At 45.4% G+C, this 13,519-nt stretch overlaps 2 protein-coding genes across 3 annotated transcripts in view; both read right to left on the bottom strand.

Annotated features, from left to right (window-relative positions):
* limk1a (LIM domain kinase 1a) overlaps positions 1–13,519 on the bottom strand; it is a 526,526-nt gene that overhangs the window by 146,118 nt on the left and 366,889 nt on the right. The gene's annotated exons all lie outside the window — the stretch shown is intronic.
* vps53 (VPS53 subunit of GARP complex) overlaps positions 1–13,519 on the bottom strand; it is a 28,920-nt gene that overhangs the window by 15,027 nt on the left and 374 nt on the right. For both annotated transcript variants that reach the window (XM_023980782.2, XM_023980788.2), the window contains exons 2-9: positions 13,100–13,180; positions 11,227–11,276; positions 11,075–11,141; positions 4,567–4,653; positions 3,772–3,887; positions 3,214–3,333; positions 1,407–1,485; positions 1,105–1,248 (exon numbers count right to left, since the gene is read on the bottom strand). In XM_023980782.2, the coding sequence (XP_023836550.1) occupies positions 1,105–1,248; positions 1,407–1,485; positions 3,214–3,333; positions 3,772–3,887; positions 4,567–4,653; positions 11,075–11,141; positions 11,227–11,276; positions 13,100–13,180 (744 nt within the window). The remainder of the gene's footprint in view (positions 1–1,104; positions 1,249–1,406; positions 1,486–3,213; positions 3,334–3,771; positions 3,888–4,566; positions 4,654–11,074; positions 11,142–11,226; positions 11,277–13,099; positions 13,181–13,519) is intronic.

Here is a 13,519-nt window from a genome sequence, read left to right as displayed (position 1 = left end):
TTTTTTGTTTTAGTTTTTTTGGCAGCGATTAGATCCTCGAGTCTTCTTGTGTATGACGCTACAAGCTTGGCACACCTGTATTTGGTGAGTTTCTCACATTCTTCTGTGGAGATCCTCTCAAGCTCTGTCAGGYTGGATGGGGAGCGTCGCTGCACAGCTATTTTCAGGTCTCTCCAGAGATGTTCGATCTAGTTCAAGTCCCGACTCTGGTTGTGMAAATCAAGGACATTCAGAGACTTGTCCCGAAGCCAATCCTGCGTTGTCTTGGCTGTGTGCTTAGGGTCTTTGTCCTGTTTGAAGGTCCCGAGCGCTCTGGAGCAGGTTTTCATCAAGGATCTCTCAAGTTCCCAATCAGTTGTCAAAACGTGAGTTGGAAAAAGCATGCAATAGCAGGCAAGCTGCAGAACGCTGAGTAGGGTACTATTCCTCATCGCTTATCAGTGCAATTTTGACAGCCAACTAGCTAAAATGTTTGAAAGGGTTTACCTAATGTTCCATCATTAGATTTKAGCTCTTCTCCCTCTGGCTAGCGTTAGTTGTTGATCTTGTTGATGTGCATWGGCAACTGAGAGAGCCTACCTTTTCATGGTTGTTTGATCAATAGGACTGTAGTTCCCTAATGTAAGAGGACTCCCGTGGTATTTACATATTTGCAGAAATCCATTCAGGTGTATTTTGTGGCTTTTGGCGAATGCATTCTAATGATCTAAAGCTGTGCTGTTGCTACACCCTGTAAACACAGTCCAGTTCAAAGTGAATGGTGGCAGGCCCATGTGGCAAATGGCTTGTTAACACATAGGCCTACTGTAGCTCTGATTGGCTATGCATAGGCTCCGGTCATGGACAAGACAGATGTTTTTATTAGGTATTATTTACTGCAGTGTCTATTAATTGTCCAAACGCACGGCGACATTTTCACAAATGCCTTACTGGACGTCATTCCCAAACATTCTATGAATTTATGAAAACGGGAAAATGACCATATCTAAGTGCTTGCTTGTCAGAAAATTTTATTCTTCCTGGGGGTGTTTATGAACAGATTATGTTGCTAAAACGCTGTCAGTTCCACTTTAATGCTTAGCAGTACAATAAACTGAAACTCACGTCCTGGTTCTCCTGGAAGAGCACCATGTACTCAGAGAGGTGCTGTCTGATGAACTTCTTGATGATCTCCTGTTTGATGCGRGGGTCCAAGACGTTGGCCACCAGACAGGCATCCCTCAGAACGTTACTGGGTCCCCCTGCTCTCTGGGGATATAGAGTACACACACAAAATACCTTGGGGTAACACACACACAATTATAATATACATTAAATAATGTATAGTCATACATATACACACATACAATTGATTAATGAAGCACATTTGATAACACACAAGGCATTCATAGCACAAAAATATTCACCTTTGACCCCTGAGCAGGGAAGGCCTCTTCGAAGTCCGCCAGGATCTGAGTCCCCAGCTCGCTTTGGGCCGCTTTCACCCTGTGGATGACATAAACAGTGGAGAAACATTGAGAAAACATTGCCATCGTGAAAGCTGGAACTGGGTATAGAGCTGGTGTAGCATAACTGTAGATATTTTCATAATGCAACGGTTTCCCAAATGGTAGCTAGGTTGAGAGGGACCCACTGGTAAGTCGTGACTGACTGGTTTTAGGCCGTGGCAAAACTGGCATGACTTGGGCCAGTGGTTTTGTTTACTCATTGGGTCAGAGATACTCCAGAAGTGTTTATTGGGTCACACAGTACAGCACATAGTTCCATGGTGGGAACCAGAACCACTGGCTTAAGAGGAGAGGACACACAGACACATACCCATGGTGAGAACTAGAACCACTGGCCTAATGTGATGAGTGAATTTGGTAGGGCATTTTGAGTCCAATCCTAGAGCAACAAGAAGAACCTTCCAGAATAAACAAGATGGATGCCATGYCACAGGGCAGGCAGTGCCCTGCAGATGCCCCTGACAATCAGTCAGACCCACGCTACAGCTGTCCTTCTGTCTGGTCATCCCTCCATAAATGTTTGTCAATTTCTTCTGAAGACTGTTTATTTTTTTCTCCCATTTACCCTTTTCAGATAACAAAGCAGTGGTGGTCAGAGAGTGTGTGGGTGGCTTTGAATGATATTGGACACACAGACACAAGCCTGGATAAACATAAAAGTTTATGGAAGAAAAAAAACATTAAAATTACCCCTCCCACACAAACACACTTCCTTACTCTCCTAAATTCATGGTTTTATCATCCACTCCAAGGCAAACAGAGCAGATAGCCTAGCTAGCTCTCCCGGCCAGAGAGACACAGGGACTAGCTGGGTTGAGGGCTGAACACAGACCGTACTCTGGTATGGGGTCTGGACTAGTGCTTAACACAACCCACAACTGTTCCTGTGAAGGGGAAAGAAGAGGGAGAACAAAGGCCTACTTTTCAATCACACACATACACACAAAGAAACACTCTTTCTCTCTCAAACACAATTTTCCTATCTGGCACGCACACACACACACACACACACACACACACACACACACACACACACAAAGACACTCTCTCAAACACACCAAGCAGGAGGAAAGCCCGAGCCCTCAGTGGAAGAAAATGTCTGCATAAAAGAGTTCCTATTCAGTACATTCCTTCCTGTGTATTTCAGCAGCCTGCAGCCTCCTCTCCTCAGTAAATATTAAACCGGATCTGATTCAGATGAGCACAACAGAATATCTCTGGGATCTACAGGCTTGGCCTGGCTGCAGTCTAAATTATTGATTGAGGACCTCTTTGTAGTTGAATGTGATTGCTTTTATTAAATATGTTTATTTTTGTTTATTGTGCTGAATTATATTGTTTTATACACATATGTGTATGTAGTTTAAATATTCTGTTTTTCTTGTAATGTGTACAGGGCTCTCTTGTAAAATAGATTTTTAATCTCAATGTGACTCCCTGTTTAAATAAAATAACACTACAGTTCCGGAGAGCACCAATAATAAATAAAAAAACTGTGGYGTTAGGAATGAATACAATAATGACAGGAAAATTGAGGTGACTGGGAAATACAGTATGATGCATGCATGCAGTGGTTGGTTTGCAAGATTGAGCTGTGTTTGTTTGAAATACTGAGTGTTTCCCTACAGTATTACTGGTACAGTGTTATGGTCAGTTCAGGAAGGGAATGTGTTTGAGCATGGCGTGTGTGTGCGTGTGTGGTTACCTCTCTGAGAGCTGTCTGATCTGAGGGATGCCCATGTATTTGTGGAAGTGTTCCAGCACGTTGACCACCCCCTGTAGCAGGTTAGCCACCTCGCCATACTGCCTCCTCCTCGTCATGGCCCTGGGACACACACAGAACATATCACCTGCAGATCTAGCTTAGAGTCCTGTCTAGTGGCTACGCATTTTTATTTTATTTATTTAACCAGGTAGGCTAGTTGAGAACAAGTTCTCAAGCAGCCACTTCAACATGTAGTCAATGGTATATGTGCCAAACTAAGACAGACCCAGCACCTTGGCTTGAGGCAGTAACAGTGCACAATGGTTTCCAATGATCTTTAGTATTCCTTTCTATGTGCCAACTGCTAACTCGAGATGCACATACAGAGGTACGTTTTCACACAAATCTTCCATTGATAACAACGCATGTATTACAAGAAAGTCTGAGTTGCCCACAAATATTTAACTTAGGAGTCATCCCTGTGTAACTTCAAGATGAATGCTTTTCAAACAGTTGGCCCTTTCCTCCATGCCCATAGGTGGCACTGTGAGTACCCACTCTAGAGAGTCAACGCCCCCGGCCAGCATGTGCAGGTGGTTGAGGGTGGTGATGGAGGTGGTCAGGTGACGCTTAGCATGGTCCAGCTGTTTGATGTCCCGCGTTATCTCTTTGACCTGAGAGAGGGGGGTGGAGAGAGAGAATGAAGGGAAAGAGAAAGGAGATAGAAGGGGCGAGAGAGGAGACGAATGAGAGAGAACGAGAGGGAGACGAGGGGTGAGAAAGAGGGGGGAGGTGAGGGTGAGAGAGAGAGTGGAAGGGAGATGGAAGAGTAAGACATACCTGTTTGAGTTGAGACATAATTGCTACAACATACCCAGGGGGTTCCCCTCTCCCTGTTTACCTACCCAATCCAGCGTCCTTCCTGCGACCCCCCACATAATGTTCTTCTATCCTTCTGGGGACCTAAAATACATTTCAATTCAAAATCCTAACCCGTAAACCTAAATGTAACCCTAGCCCTAAACCTAACCCCTAAGCTTAAAATAGCCTTCGTCCTCCTGGGGACGTGGGAAATGTCCCCACGAGGGAGAATTTTCCTTGTTTTACTGTCCTTGTGGGGAATTTGGGGGATTTTAGGTCCAACCCACACACAGCAGGATAATTACCTCCACTCATAACAACACTACAGTGTATGTCCCTAGAGGATGTCAGAGTCCCCAGGGGGCACCCTCAGTCACACACACACACACACACACACACACACACACACACACACACACCCTGAAGCTATAGACATGGTAGACAAGATGGCTCCTGTGAGGGAGTCTGGCTGTGTTTTGTTTGTTTGCTCACCATTTGCTCAGATTTCTCAGCCTTGTCCTTAATGTCTTTGATTTTGCCAAAGAGCTGGCCGATGGCTACCTGGGCCTCTGCCAGTGCCTGGGAGAGAGAGAAAGAAAGAAAAAGAGAGAGAGACAGGTTTGAAAGATGTCATTTAGGTACCAGCACTCTTTAAAGAAGTTTACTTTCTGGCAGACATCTCTTCAGACACAGTGGGATGAAGCTGACATCTAGCATTAAGGCAAAGAGGGATTATTTTCAACTTCTTTATCATCTTCTAGCCTGGTACCAGATCTGTTTGTTTGGCGTGATAATGGCCATAGGAGTTGGCAAGACAGCAAAATAGACCTGGGACCAGGCTATTTAGTCTCTCCTTACAGCAGGCCAATAGCAAGTGTTCACGCAAGAATTTGGCTCTGGGTTTGGAGATTACAGGCTAATCAAACCAATCACTATATCTTGTTTAGTAGGAAAACCCATGGACATTCTGGAGTCATGCTATTCTCCTCTCTTCCTCGTCAGGTCGTATTTATAGGCGCCTCACCAGGGGGATGGAAAACCAAACAAAATGGCGTGATTTGAAACCAGAAGGAATGGCGTGGGGATGAGAAACCTCTCCCACAGTTTGCTCTCACATTCCAGTTGGTAAGAAGAGCGGTCTCTCCCTACTGCCAACCGATGCACAGAGAGAGAGAGATGTCCAACTACTCCTTCCCAACCCAATAGCCATGTATTTGAACCCCAACAACCCATGTTATAGACTGACTGACTAATGGAATAGCCAGTGGACCTGCTCATGACATGCGTTATAACATTGCTTATAGAGAGAGGTGTCAAGCAAAATGTCAAATAAAGTGCAACTCTGATCAAAAGATGAATCTCCAATCCTCTCAAAATGTAGGCCTAGTAACTAGTGGTTGGCCACAAATTCTTGAAACAATCAGAGTGGAGGAGAACAGAGTGGTGCTTCTTTCACAGAGAAGTAAACTAATTGCTATGTTTCCCTTTTAGGCCACACAGCTGGGCTTTGATGGTCTGAGCTGGGCTTTGGCACTGCCATCCAATGCCAGGGTAATTGGGGGTAGCTGGTCCCAACACTGGTCCAGCGTGTGGTGTCTGTGTGGGGGGGGGGGCTCTCCTCTCCTTCTCACAAAGATGGAATCCTAACAGCCGGCACCAGCTGCCCAAGGAACGTACCACTTTTACAAGGCTCTTCAAAAATGCAAGTGGACGGACGGGGCAAATGCAAACACACACAATCTGCGTTGTTGACAGCGGTGGATTCCTTTTTGGCTCTGCAGGAAGCAGCATCTATTCTGTTTAGAGGCCTAGCATGATGACAGGGTCACAGAGCCAGACACAAGGTCACAGGCAGACTCCCTGGGTGTCGACACACACACACACACTGGTAGACCTTTCAGTTAAACCAGCAGGCATGGAGGGCAGGCTCTGATAGTAACCATGTAGTCCATCTGTTACCAGGAAAAAGTGAGGAAAGTCAGGGGCAGGAAGCTGAGAACCTTGGTCGGTCATGACCTGTTGAGGGTTGCCACTAGCCAGGACCATCAACATACTTTGAATACTTTACAAAATGCCTCCTTTCCGCCTTACTTCCTTGAGCTTACCATTGACTGATCTATACCTGATTAAATAAGTGAAAGCAAGGTCTCAACCGTAACTGCTTCCACCAATCCAACCCTCTCAGATCTTTGAATACCTCAGGGAGGGAGGGAGGAAGGATGTTATTTTGATTCAAACAGGCCCCTAGAGACAAACTACCTCTAACCACCTTAAGAACCCACCAGAATCCTAATTCCAAAGCCCCTCATTCACAACAACGAGAGGCCCAATCAAACAACCAATACCAAGAACACACACAGACACACACACCAAGTAGACCCCATAGTCTGAAGACCTTGATAAAGAATTAGACTGGAGAAGCTGCTCTGTGAGCCAGCCTGTCTGGCCTCCGAACGTTAATTTCCTACATTTAGCCTAATCGCCAAAGCGTCTGAGCATCGGGAAAGTGGGGAGACCACAGCCCAGCACACTTCTGCCTGGCTGAGATCGCTATCTCTACTACGCCCACATCCATCCCCTGTTCCATCCCAGTCCCAGACGGAGAGAGGCCACATTTCAACCCTGCAGAAATAGAGCACTGTCTGCCACACATGTGGACTCTATTTGGAGATTTTTGGAGGAGGAGGGGAAGGCAGGGGGCGGTTAGAGGGGGTTTCTTCACTGACAGATATGAAGAGATGTGGATGTATCCCACAATGACAAGTCACGCATTCCTCCTATCCACAGACCCTGTAGTTTATGGGGTAAGCCTAGGTTGTACATTTATTATTTATTTAACTAAGCAAAGTGAGTTAGAACAAATTCTTATTTACAATGACGGTCTACCCCGGCCAAACCCGGACGATGCTGGGCTAATTGTGCACCGCCCTATGGGACTCCCAATAACGGCCAGTTGTGATACAGCCCGGAATCGAACCCGGGTCTGTAGTGGCGCCTCTAGCACTGCAATGCAGTGCCACTCGGTCCCCCTGAAATAGTGAATGAAGACATATTGAACATGCAATAAACAGTATACAAGGCATTCTTCATATGTACCAAGCTGAACAATCACACACATTTGTTTAGAAAGCAAACAGGCGAGGCAACAATAAGTAGCCAATTGTCTGAACTAAGTACTCCATGATAACAAGGACAGAAATATGTTCTGGTTTATTACAGGAGAGGGCAAAGCCATTGAGAATCCAGTGTAAACAGCTGGATGCTTGGTCCATAGAAATAGAATGAGCATTGGTTTGTATGGGCATGTCCATTCTAGTCAATTTATTTCTGTGGTTGGGTGGGCCACACGTGTGTCCAAATTACATGGTAACCATCACATTAACCCAGTGTTAAAGGATATGTTCATATTGTTTTGGGGAACAGGCAACAGCAACATCAAACAGAGAATGAGAAAGAGAAAGCAAGAGAGAGGAAGAGGGTAATCGAGAGTTTTCCGTACTGCATGTAATATATTGTGTTTTGTATACTTAGGTCACAAAATGAATTTCCATGTAAGTGGACAATAAAGGGGCCTCCCGGGTGGCGCAGTGGTCTAGGGCACTGCAGCGCTAGCTGTGCCACCAGAGACTCTGGGTTCGCGCCCAGGCTCTGTCGCAGCCGGCCGCGACCGGGAGGTCCGTGGGGCGACGCACAATTGGCCTAGCGTCGTCCGTGTTAGGGAGGGTTTGGCCGGTAGGGATATCCTTGTCTCATCACGCACCAGTGACTCCTGTGGCGGGCCGGGCGCAGTGCGCGCTAACCAAGGTAGCCAGGTGCACGGTGTTTCCTCCGACACATTGGTGCGGCTGGCTTCCAGGTTGGAGGCGCGCTGTGTTAAGAAGCAGTGCGGCTTGGTTGGGTTGTTGAGAGACCTTCGTCTCTCCCGAGCCCGTACGGGAGTTGTAGCGATGAGACAAGATAGTAATTACTAACAATTTGGATACCACGAAATTGGGGAGAAAAGGGGGTAAAAAAAAAAGAAAAATTAAAGAAAAAAAAGTGGACAATAAAGTATATTGTATGAAAAACCGAGAAACAAAGAAAAGACAGGAAGGGATACACAGCAGATGAAAGAGCAGAGAACCCAACTTGAAGCAGTAAACTTCCCTTCCTGAGTTTAGATTAAATATTTATGTTATGTTTTCTTCTCAAGGAGGTTCCCATTCCGTCTCAGTGTTCCTAATAAGTACATCCAGATGCTAGGAGCTACAGTAACACACACACACACACACACACACACACACACACACACACACACACACGTAAGACATTTGCATGGACACATACACACACACACAATAGCCATAACCCATGCACATGACGGCCGGCCGGAACCCCACCCGCTGCCTCGTTGACGACCATAAAGCCCCACAGCTGACCTGACCATGTGGGGACATCAAGCTGCACATGGGAAAAGTTTGGTGCATAGCTGAATAATGGCTATGGTGACTGAGCTATGCAAGCTCAATGCTGTTAACATTTTCTGGCATGAATGGCTAGGCTACGTGTAATTGATAACAAATGTTTGGTTTGTGAATGGGCCTCTCTAGCCTAGTGACTAGAACGTTGGGGCAGTAACCATAAGGTTGCTGGATCGAATCCCAGAGCTGACAAGGTAAAAATCTGTCGTTCTGCCCCTGCCTGAGCAAGGAAGTTTAACTCTGTTCCCCGGGCGTCGAAGACGTGGATGTCCCTGGGCGCCACTCAGGATGGGGCTCCCGAGTGGCGCAGTGGTCTAAGGCACTGCATCTAAGTGCAAGAGGTGTCACTGCAGTCCCTGATTCGAATCCAGGCTGCATCACATCTGGCCATGATTGGGTGGCGCACAATTGGCCCAGCGTCGTCAGGGTTCGGCCGGGGAAGGCCGTCATTGTAAATAAGAATTTGTTCTTAACTGACTTGCCTAGTTAAATAAAAAAAATAAAAATAAAGTCAATTAAGGCAGCCCCCCGCACCTCTCTGATTCAGAAGGGTTGGGTTAAATGCAGAAGATACATTTCAGTTGAATACATTCAGTTGGACAACTGACTAGGTATCCTCCTTTCCCCACCCTCCCCCAAAACCGAGCCTCCGCAACTCACTCTCCCATACTGACTCCATGCACCCACAATAAGCTTGTCGAGAACAATTCATCAATTTCCTCAGGGCAGAAATAACTTCCCCTTTTAGTTTTGGCTGCAAAGTATCATACTCAGGAGAACAACAGTAAGTCTGAGAGCAAATTATGAATCACTTATAAATTGTTCACTCTGAGATTGTAAAGACTAAAGAGAATGGCGAGGAATGGAAACAACTAGAGTTGACTTGGGATTCAGTCAGTTTAAACTGCAGTGAGTGAGACATGTTTGGCCTTCTGGTCCATGTTACCATGACGATAGGCTGGACAGACAAACCACTTGTAGCTGCTTTTGACAGCTGCTTAGTAGAAGAGCTGGCGAACAACAACAAACCAGTCAGAACTGTTTATACAAGGAAGAGAAGACTGAATGGAATGTGTGTGTGCATGTAATTCATTCCATCAATCAACAACATCAAAGRGCCCCCTCCTAGTTYTAAGACTCTGATATGCACCTACACCAACATACATACACCCAATATCCCTGGCATTCTGATTCCATCTACCCCTTGCCTGGGGATTGGGCATCTGAAGCAGACACCTCCATCCYCACCCTGCTGATCACTGCCAGTCTGCCGCCCCTACAGACTAAATACAAGGGAAATATTAACAGTCCTTCTCCACCTCAGTTCTTTTTCTGTTCCCTTTCTTTGTCATTAGGAGCGCTCAATTAAGTAGGTGTATTTGGCACCTTCGGACACACTCTGCCAAACTAGAGCCCCAGGCGAGCTAAATCAAATCCCGCTCTCCTCTTCTCTGTCTCCATCTCTGGCTGTAATGAACACCTCTCCACATTTCTGTCTGCAAATAGGATTTTCCAACAGCTCTTTGGGAGATGTGGATGGTTCAGTGGGCCTCGGCTACGAGACCACAAGACCAGAAACCCAACGGTACAGTACAGTGTCATGCTTGCCGTGCCTACCAACCTCATGGGTTAATGGATTCTGTCCAGAACACTTCTGATAATCCAGTGGAAACAGCAGGACGGGACCACCATCCCAGAAACACGCAACACATGCAACACACACACACACAGAAACTCCCCCACACACTCCCCCATCAGGTGTCACGCCTCAAAACCACAGTTCCCTGACAGAGCGAGGGTCTGCGTTAAATCAATGGTTTTTCCTGACTTTCTGGCGGGACACCAAACCACAAGTCCAAATGTAATCCCTGAATAATGAAGGGTAATCTTTTCCTTTAAGACARCAGTAGTTCTAACAGTAGGGAATGAGATGGTTCTGACTCATCCTGTCCTTTTCCATGGTATTAGTGAGGACAGAGAAACAGAAAAAGGAGCACCAACATATTTGTCTGGGTTAGAAAGACTAATCCTGGGGAAAAGGTTGTAAAACATCATCTCAACCAATCTGTTGGAGGGGTGATGTGTGTGTGTGTGTGTGTGTGTGTGTGTGTGTGTGTGTATAGTCAGTGTGAGACTGAAGCAGCAGCAACATGCTACAGTCTTGTAGCCCCAAAGTCAACCCTCTGTGGGGGCCCGCCAGTGTAGACTGACTGGCCTGTCTCTCTCGTCACCAAAAGGCCCTACTGTGTCTCACAGTAAACTGCTACTGCTATTCATCTGTCAAAACATGCTGTCGCTGAGCCCAGTGCTTAAAGCCAAACATAACAAAACACTGCCTGCCTGCCACACACACACACACACACACATTACCCTCCCTTCCAAACATGAGTTTACACATGCACACAGCTTAGTCCTTAATTAGCTCATTAATAACAACCAACCAACAACCAAAGTATTTACACACAGTCAGGGGCAGTTTCTAGGAAAATTAACCAATAACAACACACTGAAAAGTAATCCCAGACGGTCCCCTCACTCACCTGTCTGCCATCCTGGCCCACGTTGGTCTGACCTCTCACCACCGTCCTGATGTTGTCATCCAGACGCCTGAAACACACACACAAAATCAATAATATTGTCAAACTCATCTTTAAAAAAACTTCAACCAAAACAACACAATGAGGTCACTCACCGAATCTTCAGACGGATCTTGTTGACCACATCGTCTATATTTGCCAGTGACTGTGAGGAAACAGGGGTATCATGATTATCAATTGACCAAAATCTACTCCCCCACATAACACCAAGTTGCATGGACCAATTTGGATGATGAAGGATCCTTTTCTAATGTTACAAAGGTACGCAGGCAGCGCCACCTACTGGGCATGTCTACATGATTATTACTTTCGACTAGGTCAATCAGACCTTTGTTTTGCTAGGCCATATACATTTCACAAAATGTTTAATGAATTTCATTTTTTGAAAGGTGAAGGTGAGCAAGCACCTAAAGAAAAATAAGTAGACACTTTTTAAAATACTATAGGATCTTTATTTTGACACCGAATCAAGAGATTTTAGCATCGTGGGGAGGCTAAAAGAGAAAGTTCAGCCATAATCCGAGAGGAAGTTGTGCATCTCTTTACTGGCAGCTTGAGGACAATATTTTTGGTATGATTGTGCAATTTTTCACATTTGTATGGCCTTACTTTTTCCCCCTGGCTGACGAGACTCACGTAGTACACAGCGAGGGAGAGCTGTGACTCTGGTCTGTTCACATTAGTCAGTTGGTTGGTGCCATATTCACACAAAAATTTACTTGAGCTTTGATTGGTTCTCTCAAAAGCAATTGATTTTGATAAAAATACTTGATCTGCCTTACCAATGAAATTTTTTGGAAAATGTGAACCATATTGTATGGAAACGATGCATCATGCTGCCTTGTTGACAACATGACAAATGTTCACTTGTTTGCCTCACTTTTCAAAAAATGTAATCTGGAAACATTTAATAAAATGTGTATGGCCTAGCAAAACAAAGGTCTGTTTGATACGAGCAGGGCGCGCCTCGCTCAGCCACTTTGCACAGTCACATGGCAGGCCATAGCCAGGTTCAACACAGGGCAGCTTAATCGAATCCCCTTAATCAGTATATCGACAGAGCGTGCCTACAACATCAAGGAGCCTTTCCAGGCGAGATTCCCTATAAACACGCCACTTCGATACAGCTATGACCGTAAGTGACTTTTTCATAGGAGGTTAGGAGAATTTACGCAGCAGGTTAGGATAATTMKGTTAAGGTTAGGAAAAGGGGCCTCCCGAGTGGCGCAGTGGTCTAAGGCTGTGCCACTAGAGATTCTGGGTTCAAGTCCAGGCTCTGTCACAGCTGGCCGCGACCGGGAGACCCATGGAGCGGCACAATTGGCCCAGCGTCGTCTAGGTTAGGGGAGGATTTGGCCAGCAGGGATGTCCTTGTCCCATCGCGTACCAGCAACTCCTGTGGCGGCGCCAGGTATACGGTGTTTCCTCCAACACATTGGTGCAGCTGGCTTATGGGTTAAGTGGGCATTGTGTCAAGAAGCAGTGCGGCTTGGTTGGGTTGTGTTTCGAAAGACACACAGCTCTTCACCTCTCCCGAGTCCGTATGGGAGTTGCAGCGATGAGTGTAACTACCTACCAATTGGATACCACGAAATTGGGGAGAAAAAKGGGTAAAAATTCAAATTAAAAATACATTTATTTAAAAATAATAATAAAAAWATATATAATTTWWAAAAAAGGTTAGGAAATGGGTTAGGGAAAATGCTCGCCTAACCTGCTAAGAAAAGTCACTTCCGGTCGTAACTGTATTTAAGTGCCGTGTTTTTAGGGAGTCCCTTTCCAGACTGAAGTCAGGAAGACTTCAAGTTTGGTGTCAGCCAGGTGCTAGACTATAACTTTTTATTATCATGTAACAACATAGGTATGAAATCATATAGCTTAGGATCACAGAAGAAGTATCCAAGATTAGAGCCTCGGTGTAACATAAAATGACTTTAGTTTCTGTGAAGAGATGGACTCTAGTCTTACCTGCTCAGTGGGAAACAATGTATTGATGTATTCCACAGCATTAAAATCTGCTCTGTCCAATGGGTCTTGACTGGGGAAAACCTAAGGCATAAAAAATATGACTCAATGAATACGTTGTTGGTTCTTCATTGCTTAACAGCTAGCCTATACAGTGGTTAATAGCTAGCTAACGTTACTATCTATGTAGCTAGCCTAACAAACAGTTTACCTAATTAATTATAATCAACAACAGCCTTCAATAAAGAAGGCTGATTTCATGCATTTCACTAATGACATTTTCAGATAATTATCTTACACTGTAACTAGCTAGCTAGCTACAGTAACGTTAAGTGTCAGAGTTTCGATGACAGGCAAGGTGGTGGCAACCTGTCTGGCTTTTACTAAGGGTAGGGTGATGTTGTTGTACAAAGCTAGCTAGTC

Source organism: Salvelinus sp. IW2-2015, linkage group LG4p, assembly GCF_002910315.2.
Source record: "Salvelinus sp. IW2-2015 linkage group LG4p, ASM291031v2, whole genome shotgun sequence".
NCBI lineage: Eukaryota > Metazoa > Chordata > Actinopteri > Salmoniformes > Salmonidae > Salvelinus > Salvelinus sp. IW2-2015.
The sequence above is the reverse complement of the archived record's forward strand: the minus strand, read 5'-3'. Positions and strand labels throughout refer to the sequence as shown.